This window comes from Theropithecus gelada, chromosome 2 (genome assembly GCF_003255815.1).
Source record: "Theropithecus gelada isolate Dixy chromosome 2, Tgel_1.0, whole genome shotgun sequence".
Lineage (NCBI taxonomy): Eukaryota > Metazoa > Chordata > Mammalia > Primates > Cercopithecidae > Theropithecus > Theropithecus gelada.
In genome coordinates this window covers 83836092-83854261 of record NC_037669.1, presented here as the reverse complement: position 1 = coordinate 83854261, position 18170 = coordinate 83836092, and the positions used below count along the sequence as shown (strand labels likewise).

At 41.4% G+C, this 18170-nt stretch overlaps 1 protein-coding gene across 3 annotated transcripts in view; it reads right to left on the bottom strand.

Annotated features, from left to right (window-relative positions):
• Nucleotides 1-18170, bottom strand: part of ERC2 (ELKS/RAB6-interacting/CAST family member 2) — a 970915-nt gene that overhangs the window by 781608 nt on the left and 171137 nt on the right. For all 3 annotated transcript variants that reach the window (XR_003118096.1, XM_025375698.1, XM_025375697.1), the window contains exon 3: nucleotides 14259-14675. Coding sequence is in view for 2 of the 3 variants with exons in the window: in XM_025375698.1 (XP_025231483.1) it covers nucleotides 14259-14675 (417 nt within the window). In the remaining variant the exon portion in view is untranslated. The remainder of the gene's footprint in view (nucleotides 1-14258; nucleotides 14676-18170) is intronic.

Here is an 18170-nt window from a genome sequence, read left to right as displayed (position 1 = left end):
TGGGACAATGTCAGCACCTACATCTCATAGAGTTGTTCTGAGGAGGAACTGTGTACAGCACTGAGCTCCATGCTTGCAGCTAGAAGATCTTCCATCTAACAGTGGTGCTGCTGTTGCTGATTTATGCTATCAACAGCATCCCACCAGGACCTCCCAAGATGAGATTCCATGACCTCTATTCCATGATAAGCCCAACAACCCTCAGATGTTCCAGTGCCACACAGATTCCTCAGGAGGTGGCTGTGATTTCAGGAAATGTGGTCATTTTGGACCATTCTCTGTAAGTCCTCTATGCAATACACATTTGTATCTGCAGGGCAGCAAAGCAAGGAGCCACCATGCGATAACCACAGCCTAGAAAAAGAAGGAAAGATAATGTTATTCATAAAGGTTTCCTGTCTTCTGGAAAAGCCTGTGTCATCATGTCTCAGAAGTCCCCACGCTCAGCACAAATATCCTCAAATGTCCACTAAATTTCATGATTGCTCTACCTGTAAGAGTTGCTTAAGGGGCATCCTAACAATACCCATCGAGGTTTGCGCCTGGCAGGTTTTTACGGCATCTCAAGCTTTCAGTGTGCAATTGGCAAGGATTTAGCCATTGTGCACCATTCTGTCCTTTAAAGCAGCTAAAGCTTGAATCTTTAAAATCATCTAAATCTTGACATGCATCATGAAAGTATTGCAACAGAGACCACTGACAGGAACACCACTGTGTATCATGAAAGTACAGTGGAATACCTACATGAAGAGTCATTTCTCGGCCAGGCATGATGGCTTACACCTGTAATCCCCGCACTTGGGGAGGCTGAGGCAGGAAGATCACTTAAACCCAGGAGTTCAAGATCAGCCTGGGTGACATAGTAAGACCCCATCTCTCAAAAAAATAAAAATAAAAAGAGTCATTTCTACTGTCTAAGGCACAATCAGAGTTTGCCTCTTCTTTGCTGTGTGGACTCTGCCAGAATGACAAAGGCCTCCTCCACCCTTTAAAAACACATCACCTTGCAATGCATTCCTATTTGGAGATATAGATGAAAAAGTAGCGTTTTAAAGATGCTCATTTGTCTAAACCAGGATTAACTTCTAGTACACTAAAAAGTGTACATAGGTAGTGAGGGAGCTCGTAATTCCAGATTCAAGTGATTAAATCATAAAAGAAGTTGTTGCTTTTTTTAAGGAACTCTTTGGAAAAATATTTTTTAAGGCTGGACAAGAGATACAAAAAGAAAGCGGCACGAGAAAACCTAAAGGAAGTTAAGCTTAGAGTGGCAGCTAATCTCCTTAAATAGGTTTCTGAGTGCAAGATGTGTTAAGTGTTGATAAGCATTTCCTTGGTAAATGGCCACTGGCCCCAGTGTGTGGTACTCCAAGAACAGAACCCCTGCCACGAATCTGCAAGATTCTCTGCAAGAAAAGAACTTTGCTTCATTAATAACTTTTTAAAACATGCACTAACCAATTCACACTGGCAGTTGAAATCTTCCCATCAAAATTCATTCTACAATCAGGCTAAGTTCAAAGATATATGCAGGATAAAGAAAAAACTCAAGTTTAGAGAAAATTTGGGGTGAGTGGGGTAGGTGAACAAAATCATATAGTCTGAACTTAAAGTTTTAGAGTCAGGAAAATAGGATAAAACTAGATAGAGGACTTGGTCAAGTGGGTCAAAAAATAAAAGTTTCAATTGCATAAAAAGCCAAACATGACTTCAGATTTTTAATGTGTTACGCATAAATACTTGCTGCTATTTTAATATTTGCCTTGACTTGAGCTGTTGTGGGACTCTGCCTGAGGCAAGATTTTTTTTTTTTTTTTTTTTTTTTTTTTTTTTTTTTTTTTTTTTTTGAGGCGGAGTCTTCACTCTGTCGCCCAGGCTGGAGTGCAGTGGCGCGATCTCGGCTCACTGCAAGCTCCGCCTCTCGGGTCCGCGCCATTCTCCTGCCTCAGCCTCCCAAGTAGCTGGGACTACAGGCGCCCGCCACCGCGCCCGGCTAATTTTTTGTGTTTTAGTAGAGACGGGGTTTCACCGTGTTAGCCAGGATGGTCTCGATCTCCTGACCTCGTGATCCGCCCGCCTCGGCCTCCCAAAGTGCAGGGATTACAGGCGTGAGCCACCGCGCCCGGCCCTGAGGCAAGATTTTTAATAGCAATAATAAAAATACTTAATAGTACTTAGAGCAAAGCATGTGTGGTCACGACGTTTTAAAGAGGGGAAGAAAAGGTAATTTTCAACATCTGCAGTACATTTCCACATGATAAAACCACTACACTCCAAAATTATCCTGAAGTTTGGTGGTGCTAGAGGCAGGGGAGGAGGAAGAGGCAGTTCATGTAGAGAAATGTTTATTTAAAAAACAGAAAGGGAGACACAAAGGCCATTTAGGGGAAAGCAGGGATGACAACCTTTATTGTAAAATAAAACTGACAATTAATAGTGAGAGTCCAGTAGTCAAAATGTAGGTTTATGTGTCTTCTCAGATCCATAATTATTATCTCCATAAATACTCCTGAGAATCAAATGTCTTTTATTTTCACAAAATCCCAATCTTCCCATGTGGTATATCAGACAAAACACCATCCCCAACCCCTCCTTTAGATTTCTTTTGCAGGACTTGCCTCATTTCCAGCCCTACAGTTTCTGAGAGAGAAGGAGTGAGGGGGAGGGGGAAGTTGGAGGCAGCTTCTCTCTCAGTCTCTCCCTCCATCGGTCTCTCTGTCTGTCTCTATAGGTCTCAATCTCTGTCTGTCTCTCTGTCTCTCTGTCTGTCTTTCTGTCTCTCTCTCTGTGTGTGTGTGTGTGTCTCTCTCTCTCTCACACACACACACACACACACACACACACACACGTTTCCTTTTAGGCTCAAGCTCCCATCCCCCCTCCCCACTCCCCCCAGCACATCTGTTTCCTAGTTAAATCCCCTGCAGTCAGACTCTGGGTAAAGAAGTCTCCTGAGCTGGGCTGCCCTTCCTCAATAAAACCAAGTTTCAAGCAGATGGGGCTAGGAGTTACTGCCCTTGCCACAGTCCCAGGCCAGCCAGCAGACGGATGGGTCACTCTATACCAGCAGTACACCACCAGAATTATTTTGCAATGTCTGGAGACTTTGTTGCTGTAAGCACAATCTGGGAAACGGTGTAAGTGCTAATCCCATCTAGTAAGCAAAGGTCCACTGTTCAACATCCTGCAATGCACAGGACAGCCCCACACAACAATCACCTTGCCCAATCGTCAACCTTGCTGAGATTGAAAATCCCTGGGCTACACCAAGGCAGCAACATCCTAGTAACAGGCAGTCTTCCCCCAACACTAAAAATGCTCAAATGTCTGGCAGCCCAGCTCAAACAGATGTGAGAGAGATCTGACTACCCCAGGGGCAGGAAGAAGGGCAGAAAGTGGTAAGGGAACTGGCTGTTCTCCTGACCAAATCCTGGCTTAGCTGAGTAAGACCACTGTCCATGGGGAAACCTGGCAAGGCCATGGCACACTAACAACTACCACATGTCAATATTTTTTAACACAACCTGCATATATACACAGTTTCTTTTTCAGGTCAGTTCCTTCAAAGCAGCCACATTTTTTAAAGCACTAATTGTGTACGGCTAAAAAGTGTCAATAAACACAAGTATTTAAAAAGAGAAGGAGGAGGAGTAATAGAAGCCTGTGTTTTTATTAGGTAAGGAAGTCCTAACTCTCTTGGAGTTTGAATGGCAATCTCCACTTCTCTGGTGATTCTTAAAGAAGTCTTCGTTCACAGTCCCTTTGGAATCTGCCGGGGTTCCTTCCCAACACACACCACTCCTAAAAGAGGTGCAGACTTTCATGATAACTGACAATACCCAATCTGTTAAGAATCTAGAGATCAAAACTACAGATCTAATAACTGTAAAAGAAAAATGGGTGGCTGGGCGCTGTGGCTTAAGCCTGTAATCCCAGCACTTTGGAAGGCCAAGGTAGGTGGATCACCTAAGGTAGAGAGTTTGAGACCAGCCTGACCAACATGGAGAAACGTCATCTCTTATAAAAACGCAAAATTAGCCAGAACATGGTGGCGCATACCTGTAATCACAGCTACTCAGGAGGCTGAGGCAGGAGAATCCCTTGAACCTGGGAGGCAGAGGTTGCAGTGAGCCGAGAACGTGACATTGCACTCCAGCCTGGGCAACAAGAGCAAATCTCCGTCTCAAAAAAAGAAAAAAAAGGGCAAAAATGGCAGAAAAAAATACTGTTTCCTGATTTAAAAACAAACCAACCTCGCCGGGCGCGGTGGCTCAAGCCTGTAATCCCAGCACTTTGGGAGGCCGAGACGGGCGGATCACAAGGTCAGGAGATAGAGACCATCCTGGCTAACCCGGTGAAACCCCGTCTCTACTAAAAAAATACAAAAAACTAGCCGGGCGAGGTGGCGAGCGCCTGTAGTCCCAGCTACTCTGGAGGCTGAGGCAGGAGAATGGCGTGAACCCGGGAGGCGGAGCTTGCAGTGAGCTGAGATCCGGCCACTGCACTCCAGCCCGGGCGACAGAGCGAGACTCCGTCTCAAAAAAATAAATAAATAAATAAATAAATAAATAAATAAATAAATAAATAAATAAAAAAGTAAAAAACATTTTTAGCTCCCAGGCCACTAAAAAAAAAAAAAAAAAAAAATGCTGCAGGCTACATTTGGCTGATAATCTATGGTTTGCCAAATCTCAATCTAAAAACGTAGCAAGTCTTTGTAATTTTTACTCATGAAGTCTCATTCACTTTTCTTTTTCCTTTTTCTACAAACTACATATACAGAATTATATTTTTCCTTTAGTGAGAATTTAATTCATTTTTATATGTTATAGCTGCTATAACCATAGCCACTCCTAGGAATCACCCATTAGCAGTTCACATTGCCTTTTTAGCACTCTATCTGAAACACGTAAGAGACCCCTCAACCTACATGCCAAACTGGAAACCCAAATAAAGTAGTCCTTTCACATCCGAGCCAAGGTGGAAGGGAAAGGAGATTTTGCTTTAGCAAATTAGAAAAGCAATGAAGTGCACATGTCTTAGGAGTTACAAATACAATTTCCGTGTCTCACAATTGACATAGAAAGAAACCCAAAACACTCAACAAAAACTAGATAAAAAGTAAAGTTGGTTTTGGGATACAAAGCATTTCTTTTTGGTAGTGAGATAATCATGAAGTTAAAAAAAAATTGTAAAATAATGCTAACTTTGATGAAATGGGAAAGGTCTGATTCTAAGTGCCACCCATTTGTCCTTATTCTCTGCTCACAAAAATTCACCTATTGTGAAGAATTTATGGAAGGCCAGGTGCTTTCATTTTCATGAGCCAAAAATGGAATGAGAAGACCTAGCCCTGACGTTGCCTTCTACATGGCACTGTTTAATCTTCCTGCTGCTCTATGACTTCACAGATTTTTAGTCCCCAATTCAACAGGCTCTGATAAGATGTGGGAAGAAAATAAATCAGAGCCTTTTGCATTTCTTCCTTTTTCACATTTACAGAGAAAATAACCTTGAGCAAGAAGTCAGAAGACCAGAATCCTAGTCTGTGGTCTACTCTGGATTACACTGAAATCCCTGGCAGCATCAGGAAGTGCTTAGGAACAAGGTACTTCAATCAGCAGGTCCAAATTTGAATGCCAGATCCATCCATCACTATGTGCTCTGAGAACCTCGGCCAGTCACATCACCTCTCTAGGCCTCAACTTCCCCACCTGAGAGGCAGAGAAACTATTGTTCCATTCAGAGTATCAATGGAAGGATTAAATGGCACTCCTCGGGAAGTGACTGGCATAGGCTGCTCTTTGTGAGTGCCCAGTAAATGTTACATGTCATCACTGCTTAATTTCTCTGAGCCTGCATGTCCTCCCAGGGTTGCCAAAAGTATCTGTGGAAATAGTTAAAATGGAATGTGTTTTATAATGGAATGTGTTTATAGGCTTTATATACCAAGCCTCCTCCGCATGTAAAGTATTAATGTTTCCACTCAAGACAGGTAGGGCCTTGGTACAGCTGAGCCTGTCTCAATTACCCATTGCTGCAGCTTATGAAACATGCTAACATACTCACAGCACCTGTGCTCGGGGTCCTTTCTCACTGCTGAGGTTTTATTTGCGGGGCATTGTTTTAACAAATGATGATGATGATAAATTATGTCAGTTACCCAAAAAATATTTTTCAGAGCGCCATCACACCTAAGGTAAAGCAGGAGGATGAGGGTGAAGAGGAAGTAATCAGAGCCTCTCCCAGCATAACCTCCAGACATTCTCACTCCTCCCTGTTGCCTCCCCACACCCTCAACCCTGTCACTTTCTTTTCTCAGCAGGTTTCAAAATGCCTTGTGTCTAATGGCTTCCTGGGGCTCCACCAGTCTCTGTTACCATAAAAAGCAGTCGATGATACTCATTGAAATGAAAATAGAGTAATTAGCATGTAGCATTCAAACTCAAAAGAATGTATGAGAATTTAAAGACAAGGCAAATGATGCTAAACAGAAAGGAATTTATTTTCCATGTCATCAGAAATGTGAGGGTAAAAATTATGAAAGCCTACTTTTGGACGCACTGTCAGATTACAGAGAGAGCGCTTTTCTGGAAAGATGCTTCATTGACATCCATCCTGCGTGGAGTAATTAGAGAAAATGGAACTCAGTGAAAACAAAGGGAATTTGTCTCAAACTAGCATCAGTCAACGAAAATTCCACCTAATCTCAAAAGAGATACCATATTCAAAATCAGACGCTTACTCAGGAAAGAGGCACAAAGGAGACATGTTCAGTTTTCGTAGTTAAATACTAGTAGGAGTAAATGAAAAGGCATGCCTTAGAATGCTCACGACCTTGGGGCATGGTGGTTACAAATTACCAGATGTGTGTGAAAAAAATGAATAAAACTGAGCAATAGTCAGAAATGCCTTGTGTACTTGGGCAGAACGTCACAATCATTTCTTCACCCACGTTCTCAACCTTGGCTGCACAGCTCCACCAAGATTTCATCAAACTCAATACATTCAAAGTCTTCCCTCAACCTTAGCTTCTCCTGCTGACAACACTTGCCTGCCCACGGCTGTACCATCTGCCTGTCCACAGGTCTATAGCAGTTGTCTCTTCCTCCTCAAAGCTCCCAGCACTCAGTTCTTAAGTTGTCAAGGTCCTGCCTATAGGTGGAGATGACCTTTCCCTTCAACTTCCATGGCCACCACCCAGATTCACAGTCTTGGTAATCTGAATAACCACAGTATCCTTCTAATTTCTCTCCATGCTTTTGTTCTCTTCCCATCCAATCCAATGTCAACAGACCATCTTCTCTGGTTGTGTCATTCTCCAGGCCAAATGTCTTCAAAGGCTACCCAGAGCCCACACAGTAAAGCCAATTCCCTTTATCTGGTCCTCAGAGCCCTCAGTGATCTGATGCCAAATCATCTGCTCAGCTTTATTTCCTTCCCCCACTGAAAGGCAGTTTCAGGTGCTCCAAATTCATTGTGCCTCAACCTCACCACAGTTCCCCCTCTGTGACTTGATTCAGTCATCTCTTCTCCAATCATGCTTCCCCACCAACCCCATGTGCTAAAATTCTTCCTGCCTTGAAGACCGGCTCTACCATGGATGAAGCCAGTTGTCAGCTCTCCTGCCTCTAAGCTGTACAGCATTCGGGTGCCATTCAAGGCCTCTCAGTGTACCACACCAAGAAGCAGTAGCATGCAGTAGGGGACACGTACAGAGTCTAGAGTCACACTGCCCAGCTTCCAATCTTGATTGCAGCTTTTGCAGTGAGTGACTGGAGGCAATTACTTACCTCACTGTGCCTCTGTTTCCCTATCTGTGTAATACACATGATGACAACAGTATTTACTTAGCACAGAACAAGACTTGATAATTATGAGCTGTTCCTCTTATTGCTCACCTGAGTCTCTGAACAAGACCACAAAATTGCCACCGATACTCCCACAGCATCCTCCATATGGATGCTCAGCATATGCCCAATGATGTCCAACGTATAAATGAAAGAAGACTGCCAGTTAAAGCTACCTGCAATGTTTCTCCTCCACGCCAAACACAGAGCAATCATGCAGAAAACATTTTTTAATGGAGCTCATACCAACCATTATGAACTTTTCTGATATTGACAAAATAAATCACAGAGTAATTCTCTAGAAATTTTTAACAAATTTTTCACTCATTACAATATTTATTGAGCAGCTACCGGCAATATCTGAGGTCTGGGAATACTGATGGAGTGTATTGATCAGGTAAGATACTTACTATATTAAAATAGGGAGCAATTGTTAAGTTCTGTAACAAGTATAGGAAACAGCCCTTGTAAAAGATCGTGTATATAAAATGTTATGTTTATATGTTTGGGAATAGTTTCTGCAATTAGCTTTGTTGGTAGAAATAGAATGTATTGAATCTGTAGAGTCAGAATTAGAAATGCCTGCATCAGCAATATCATGGCTTAGGTCAGCAGAACTAGAGACAAGCATGTATTAAGGAAGCCATATGGTTTTGAGAAGGGGGACTGGAATGGCATTTAGAAGTTCGGGCAGAGACTATACAGGACGAGTTTGAGCCATCAGTAAAGGTCTGAAAGCTTAAGAAATTCCAGGTAATACCTTTTGCCTTGGTGGATCTCCCACTGTCCTGGGGTCAACCTGGATAAGTAAACCAGGAGATCAAGAATTCACGTTACCTCTTTCTCCTGTCTGCCTACCCCCAGCACAGAGGGAGGCCCAGGTCTCCTGAGGGTTTTGCTTGTCCTGGGTTACTAGCAACTGTGGCCTGTAAAGACTTGGGTGCTTTTCTGGCCCTGCTACCAAAAAAGGGCAAGTTGCCCAAAAGGATTAACACAGGAGATCAATAGGATTAGCAGCAGAACATATATCCCTTCCCATCAAGATCTTAAGCCAGATAAGTCCAAAGACCCCTAACTCTCTTCTAAGGACCAGTCAAGAAAATAGTAAGCAGGGTAAATATAAGAGGATCTTGGTCTATTAATCCATTTCTTTTTCTTTAATGAGATCAGTAGTGTTTCAGATACTTGATTACTAAAACATCTAGATGGAACAATATGTTCTTTGCAGAAAAAGCTAGAGAACAGGGTAAACTATGAGCACGTCAAACAATGTCTTATCAAATCAACCTGCATCCAAATACATCAGACAATGCTAGTGAGTAATGCTGAGCTTCGGCCAACCCTTTGGTTCACATTAGCACATCAGTTGGAGTTCCTGGGCAATGGATTTGGTCTTCCAAGTAAGTTAAGATCATAACCTTTTGGTTGTTGTTTCCTGCCAGACAAAGAAGTGGTTTCACACTCAGCCTTTTCCAGACCACCAAAAGACAATAAGACACTAAAGCAACCCACCCCATATGCAACTCCTGCCAACTCCAAATCTCCTAAAACAATAAGCTGAACAAGGCCAGGAGATGGGGTTTATGTGAGGTCCACCACCTCTGCCTGAGAATGAATCATAAAACCACTAGCACTCCATTCCCCAGCCTCACACTGCCTAGCCCCGACCTACTCGATATAATGAAAATGAAATCAGGAACACACTGAACCTAAAACCTCAAGTACATTTTAAATCTTGTTTTAGATCCATCTATATTAACAGAGGTCAGGTAACTTGTTTATTCAAACTAACTTATTCTTACTGGTATAATGACAAAAGTGGTCAGACACATTTTTCTACTTAAAAAAAAAAAAAAAAACCTGACAAAGAAGTACATTCTAAAACTCAGTAAAGAATATGGAAATAGCTCACAATAAACTTTGCCTTATAAAATAACTAATGAAGGAAATAACCCACTTATTTGGCAATGGGAAACAACCATTTGTATATTATTACATATTTGGTAGGTCATTAATTAGAAGCTCTTTTTATTTTCTAGCATAGCATTTTTCAAAAATGTCTTACAAAGAACACCAGTGCAACAAGAGAAAAGCAAGTCACGTAAGTTTGAGAAGCTCTGCCTTCTCTGGTCCCCTTCTTAGAAATGACTAATGCATATTTGCATGTTAAAGATTGAGACTGTAACTCTGTGGAATCCCTTGTTTCCCCAAGTTCACTTGGCACTGCAACCCTTTTTCTCTCATAACATATATCAACAGCCCACAAATGGCTGTTCTGCCAAGCACAATTTGGGAAAAATTTCTTCTAGAAATGGGATATGGGCCAGGCGTGGTGGCTCACACCTGTAATCCCAGCACTTTAGGAGGCTGAGGCAGGCGGATCGCTTGAGCTCAGGAGACTAGCCTGGGCAACGTGGTGAAAGCCCTTCTCTACCAAAAATACAAAAAAAAAAAAAAAAAAAAGTAGCCATGCATGGTGGCACATGCCTGTAGTCCCAGCTATTCAGGAGGCTGAGGTGGGAGGATCACTTGAACCTGAGAGGTAGAGGTTGCAGTAAGCCAAGACTGCACCACTGTACTCCAACCTGGATGACAGACTGAGATCCCATCTCAAAAAAAAAAAAAAGAAAAAGAAAAAGAAAAAGAAAAAAGAAAAGGGACATCGTAAAATGGTTTAAGAGCTGAGACTCCAGAGTCAACCTGATTCAAATACCAGCTTCACCATTTGTTAGCAGTATGACATTGGGTTTGTCCCTCAGTTCCCCCAGGTAAGATGGGCAAAATAATAGCACCTACCTCCTAAGCCATGGGCCTTTCCATCTGAGTGGAACAGTCTTCTAAGATCCTCACATGGATGGTTCCTTTTGGTTATTCAAGTCTCAGTTCATACTGTCACCCCCTCCAAGAGGCCTTCCCTGACAACCCAATATAAAATTAGCCTCACCAGATCACCAGTGCTTCACTCTCTTCTTCATGAGATGCCTCTATTTAACCACAAAATTGTCATCTATTTTCCCCCAATAGAATGTAAGCACCATGAAGGTACATTTTAATAATGATCATTGCTATATCCCAAAACAGATCTCCAATAAGTATTCATCCAATGAAGGAATGAATAGAAGGATTAATGAATGAATGAATGGATGGATGAATGCATAAATGAATGAATGAATGAGATGACTCAGTATGAATCCATCTAAAGCATTCTTCGTGATGCCTGACACATAAGCTGACACACAGATGCTATTTTGAAAACTTCTGGGGAACCGTGAGTGGTTAATACACACATAATCATAATTCTCCCAATAAGTAACATTCTGACTCCACAGTGTATCTTCTTGCTGTAGTAGAGGTAAACATTTCACAACATTCATTCAGAGGTGTGCTAGTAAACAGGCTTTCAGGAATGGGCAAGAGAATGGGGAAGGTAGACCCTAAGAGTAGCATCTTCCAATTTCCATGGTGTAAATACACCAAATATGACCAATTTCAGGCTATGTGTGGTTTAACATCAGGATCACAAGATTCCTGAGAATTTAACAAATTGCTCTCACAGGACTGTAGAACCTTTCTCATGGGAATGGTCCTTTCAGGCCTTGGAGTCTTGTTTGTTGAGTTCAAGTTTAACATGAGTTTTTTTATGTACAGATATATTTTCCAAATTCTCCCCCTCTTGATGAGCTAAAATAAGGGATACCTACTCGTTTTGGTCTGATGCTCAGGGAAACTAGTTGTATGTACTGGTCTGCACTTTCTGTACCCTCTTCTGTGTGCTTTCAAACTGGTGTTTAAGGATCTAAATATGATCTATATCCACACCAGACCATTGTGAGAACCAGCCAATCTCAGAAAACCCAAGATGAATTGTGTTTAGATTCATTTAAATGGGGGCAGCCACATAAGGCACCATCTAGTAAGCACTATCAATGAGCAGAATCTAATTGCAGAAGAAGAATGACCACCCTGACCACAAGATCCCAAGAAGGAGTGAGAAATGGTGCTGCAGATGGAGATTTCTCTGGCATCACAGCCTTGCTACCCCTTGGCATCAAAATAAAACAGTAGCTTTTTCCAACTCTAGTCATCCTCTGTCAACTGCAGTTTTGAGATAATACAAGAAAAATTCCAAAATCCACAGTTAATCTACATGCAAGTAACAACATGCCAGTAATTGTTGCTCCTCTTCTGTAAACTACATGAGAGGTCTATGAAGTAAGACATGGAGAAAATTACTTTCTGCTGTACTGTATTTGTTATCTATGGCTGTGTAACAAAGTACCTCAAAATTGAGCAGCTTAAAACAGCACACATTTATTATCTCACAGTTTCTGTGGGTCAGGAATTCAGGCACAGCTTAAGTGGGTCCTCTGCTTCACAGTCTCTCACAGCCTGCAATCAAGATGTCAGCCCAGGACCTGTTATCGTATCTGAAGGCTCGACTGGGAAAGGATCCACTTCCAAGCTCACTAAATGGTTGTTACCAGGTTTCCATTCTTTGTGGCTGTTGAAATGAGTGCCTCTGTTCCTTACTGGGTGTTGGCTGGAGGCCACCCTCAGTTCCTTACCACATGGGCCTCTCCACATGGCAGCTTGCTTCATCAAAGCAAGTATGAAGGCAATAGAGTCTGCTACCAAGATGGAAGTAACAGTCTTACGTAACCTAATCATGGAAGTAACATTGACATTCTATTACTTTTGCCATATTCTATCATTTCAGAGCAAGCTATGAGGATCAACCAATACTCAAAGAAAGAGGATTATATAATGGTGTGAATTCCAAGCAGCAGGGATTATTGGAGACCATCTTGGAAGTCTTCTCACCACATTCACCCTCTTGGAAGATGGATGGGAAGATACTGTGGTTGTTCCCACCCACATGGGAACACCCATCCCAAAATGGGTTGCTCCCATTTTGGCCTAACCAAAACATCTCCTTTTTTTTTTTTTTTTTTTGAGATGGAGTCTCGCTCTGTCGCCCAGGCTGGAGTGCAGTGGCGCGATCTCAGCTCACTGCAAGCTCCACCTCCCGGGTTCACACCATTCTCCTGCCTCAGCCTCCTGAGTAGCTGGGACTACAGGCACCATCGTGCCACGGCTAATTTTTTTTTTTTTTTTGTATTTTTTTAGTAGAGACGAGGTTTCACCGTGGTCTCGATCTCCTGACCTTGTGATCTGCCCGCCTCGGCCTCCCAAAGTGCTGGGATTACAGGCGTGAGCCACCGCGCCCGGCCCAAAACATCTCTTTAAGATTTTCGATATGAAACCAAGCCATGTGGTTTCCCAAGCATGTTGGTAAAGTATCATTAAAAGAAAACAAGGAAGAATAAGAGTAGAGGACATTAAATTTGCAGACACAAAAGTCTTTTCCTAAGTTCTAGGCAAATATACCCTACATCAGAGCAAATTCCTGGGAGCATCTGCATTTTTGCAAATCCCAACATGGAAGCCATGTCTTCTGACCAACCAAACAAGTGACTCACAAGAAGCACCACCATCTGAACAGGTATACTGTCAAGAAATCTAGTTTGGTCTAGAAGTAAGTATCTTCTAGAATTTTTATTTATTGCTGTAGAATAGTTTGAAAACATTTTTAATGACATTTTATTGCTTGTTATTTTCTATGAGATCCTTGTCTCCCTACAGCAGTTTTGCCTGCATGATACTTTTAAGGTCCATATCCACCAGAGTGGCAAGGAACTGCTATAAAAATTTCAAACCTTGGCAGTCATCCACATTTTTTCTAAGCTCTACCTAACCACATATTCTCAGATACATGAGTATCCCAACATTGAATGGTGGTAAAAGGCCAGAGAGACTGCCTCTGAAGGACTTCAAATGATTTAACCCACTAAGGGCAAAACACATACTCAGAAAACCTGTAATACTCTGTCCTAGATGAATGTAAATGCAGACAAAAATTATCTTAATCCTAAACACTCAAAATTAATCTGTGAATTTTACCATTCTTTCCTAAATGCTTTACTTTCTGCAAATCTCATCCCCAATTCAGTAATAAAAATATTTAGGGTCATTGTGTTGCTAATCATATTTACTTTTTCCTTTAGAGAGGTGATATTTGATAAACAACTAAACTAAATAGTACCATACCTAAAAGACTCTGAAACCGCCACCTGTGGGAAAGCAATTGTAAATCACTTTAGAGTTGATATGTCCTGCATATGTTTGAATCGTGGATATGTGTTGAATAATAATGGAATGCATGTGCAGTGAGCAAAGACTAATACAAAATTCCAGTTTAATGGTCTTAAGCCGGCATGAAGGTCATAAAGCAGATGACAAAGGGAATTTTGTTAAGGATGTAGATATCTTCCAACCTGTGAAAATAACTTGATAACATATTTTCACTTATAAATTAAGGCTGTGGGGAAATACAGAGAATGCTCTTACCTCTCTAAGATGTATGTTTTCCTTCTCTTTCTGGTCTAAAATCACTTCCAAGTGGCTGACCTGAGACTCAGCCTCTGCCATCCGTCGCGTTCGCTCATTGTCATCCTCTAGGCTTTTGGACGGCAAGCCTTTACTTTGTAACATCTCAAGAAGTTTTTTAATCGACTCATCTCGGGCATTGAGGGTTTGTTTCTGCGTTTCAATTCTCAGCTCCATTTCCTCTAATGTCTTCCTCAAAAGAAACAGCTCCTTGGCCTGCCTGTCGTGCTCGGCTTGGAGCCGCCTGAAGTTCTCCTCGGTCAGCTCGATGGTGAAGTGCTCCGCTCCTCGGTTGCCACTCTCTTGCTGGAGGAGGTGGTTGAGGTCTCTCTGGGTTCGCAGCTCATCTTGAAGGGCTTGGATTGTCAACTGTAGGTGCTGCAGGGAGAAAGATGGAGCAGGAGAGGAGACAGAAGGAAAAAAAGTCAATGAAAATGGCAAGTGCTGTTTGCTGCCACCACACTATGAAGATGGAATGTTAATCATGAGGTCCGGAGGGCCAGCCATGAATTCCTCCACGGTGACTTCAGAAGCATGGGACAGCACATGGAGAGGGGGAGATTAATTCAAGGATGCTTTCTAAATGTCTTGGGAGAAGAGAAATGCACACGTACACAGAAACAATAGATTAGTGTCAATCACAAGGGAAATTATATATCTACAGAGTTTTAATTTAGGAAGTGGAAAAGGTTAGAGGGAAACTTTCACAAACACACCTTCTTTATGCCCAGAACGCTCCAGACTCAGTATTCCTTGTTTCCTAAGGTATTCTTTATTGTACTATCCATTATTTCCCACGATCAATATGTGTTGATTTAAAAATGAAAATAATAGCATCCACTACAAGTAGACACAAACGAAGACTTTATTTTTTACAAATAAAGCTGTGAACAGGTTTAGTAAACAGGATTACTGCATCTGAAAGCAAAAGGGAATAAATGCAGGCACAGACAAACACACTCAAACACACAAGGAGGTGAGGCTGTACAAAGCAGAACAAACAAGCTGCAAAAAGTGGACAAACCTTGGTTCTTCTGGCATCCAGTAACTGAACAGCATGGGAAATGAAAAAAAAATGAAGCAAAAAATCAACACAAAGAAAAGTCTAGTGCAAGCAAAGGATACTTTACAGAAAGAACTTAATCAACATAAAGTACCTTCACAGAAGAAAGAAGAAAAAAAAAGAAAAAAATTCTAATTACAGCAAAGACCTATAAGCTACACAGAGTTTATAGCATTGACATTTGATAGACATGGAAAAAAAAAAAAAGGAAAGACCAAACCTGAGGTTTATCCCACCTTTTGTTTTCCTAAATCTCACTGACCCAGGAACCAAAAGTCTTGAAAGTATTACCAGAGAGGGAAGCACCTGTTATTTTGGGTCACCATTTTAAGCAAAGTCAGGGTGAAAGCACCAGAGAAACAAAATAGTTATCAGATGTGAGAAAAGATACCCGTGCTTGAAGATAGTTGGTGAATTCAGCAATACCTTTCCCCATAGGACAAACACCCAGGCTGGTCAGAGAAGGTAGCCACAAGCCTGAAGGCATTTCTATCCTTATGGAGAAGCCAGGATGCTTCCAAGACAGCAGCTATTCATTTGCCAAACACATGATCCTGCTTGTGAAACGCATACAATTCTAAGCACAGGAATCAAGAGGGATGTAAGACATAGCTCCCGCCCACAGGGAACCACAGTATTGTAAGGCATGGGTAATACTATATCTAACTTATATGAATATTGGAGCAGTCAACATTTTGAAATCTGTCTGAATTCCTACAGCTGACACTCAGTGGTATTGAGATCTTTCTGAGTGTGGCCTATATCCAGAAACTAGCACTGGGTGATGCAGCATCTTGATTATATTGTTTCTGGGTATCCAATTCATATCCCCATTTATGAATGTCCATTGAGAAATTCTTAGAGCCTTCTTATCTGTATACCACCGTGCCTCACAGGGTACTGAATGCAGTGAAAGAAACTGATATGTATTTAATGGTGGAGATTATTCGTTTTTAATACAATGCTCCCCTATAAAGTGTAACATACAAAGTTGCGCAACCATCAACACAATACATTTTTTAACATTACCTCAGCAAGATACCTCATGCCCTTTAGAAGTCATTCCCCATCTCCTTCCCTTTCCCCAGGCCCTGGTAATCACTGATTTACTTTCTGTCTTTATGCCTGTTATGGACCTTTCATACCAACGGTATCATGCAATCGGTGGTTTCTTTCACTTAGCAGGTTTCCAGGGTTTATCCATGTGGTAGTGTGTATCTGTACTTCATTCCTTTTTATGGCTGAATAATATCCCATTGAACGAATATACCACATTTTATATATCCATTCATCAATTGACTCAGACACAAATATTCATAGCAGCAACATTCATATTAGTCAAAAAGTGTTAACAACCCATTTGTCAATCAACTGGTGAATGGATGAAATCTAGTATATCAATTTAATGGGATATTATTCAGTCCTAAAAAGGAATGAAGTGCTGACATACATGATGACATGGATAAACCTGAAAACATTATGTCATGTGAAAGAAACCAGTCAGGAAACAATATGTGCTGGAGAGGATGTGGAGAAATAGGAACACTTTTATACTGTTGGTGGGACTGTAAACTAGTTCAACCATTGTGGAAGACAGTGTGACGATTCCTCAAGGATCTAGAACTAGAAATACCATTTGACCCAGCCATCCCATTACTGGGCATATACCCAAAGGATTATAAATCACGCTGCTATGAAGACACATGCCCATGTATGTTTATTGCGGCACTATTCACAATAGCAAAGACTTGGAATCCACCCAAATGTCCATCAATGATAGACTGGATTAAGAAAATGTGGCACATATACACCATCCCAGGACAATGAAGGAGGTCATAATGACTTCTGTTTCTAGGCTTCCAGGAGACTGCATTTTCTGATAGGCCCTCCTCTACACTACAGCTAGATAAAAGCAAATATACTTTTCAAAGCATAGTTGAGCTTACAAGAAAGTAAGGGAAATCTCCAAGGGCTGGGGGAGAGACCACTCTCTGTTCTCTCTTCCTCTTCTTATAAGGAGCAAATGCCAATCCAAGCACTGAGCTTGAGAGAGCTAACTGGGGCTCACTGAAGTGAGGGAACTGAGATTCTCCCAACAAGCCCATATTTGCAGAAGAGGCTAATGTGGTCCTAAGTGCCCCCTGGCGCCTAACAGATGCAAATGCAAATTCTTGTAAGGGGGACAGGCAGTGGGTGGGCAAGGACTGGGAAAGGCGATGAGGCAGAGAACAAAAGCCCCCAGGAGTCCAAAAAAATTCAGATTAATGAAATACAAGCTTACAATAAAAAATTACCACAGACACAAGGAAACTTCCATGAGTGATGGCCATATGCAGAATACAAGGTGTTTTTGAAATGTTTAAGAAAATAAATAAAAATTTTAGAAGAAATATAAAATTGAAGAATCAGCATGGAAAAGTGACTTTCCAAAATTATCAACCAGATCTGAAAAAGAATAAAAATATACAGCAATGAAAAATATAGCATTTAAAGTGAAACCTAACAGATGGGGTAAGAAAAAAGAGAAAACTAGTGAACAAAGACACAATAGAAGCAAGCCACAAAGCAAAATGTTGGTTCTTTGAAATGACTAATAAAACAAACCTCTTCAGAAATGAGTACATATAGGAAATATTTAAAAGATGATATGAAAATACTGTTAACTTTGGGCCAACAAATTTTGAAATATCAAGAAAATGAACAAACGACTAGTCATATCTTACATAATCTGACTCTAGAAGAAACAGAAATCCTGAAGAGTTCTGCAGCTATTAAATAAATAGAATCAGAATTTTAAAACTCTTCCCGCA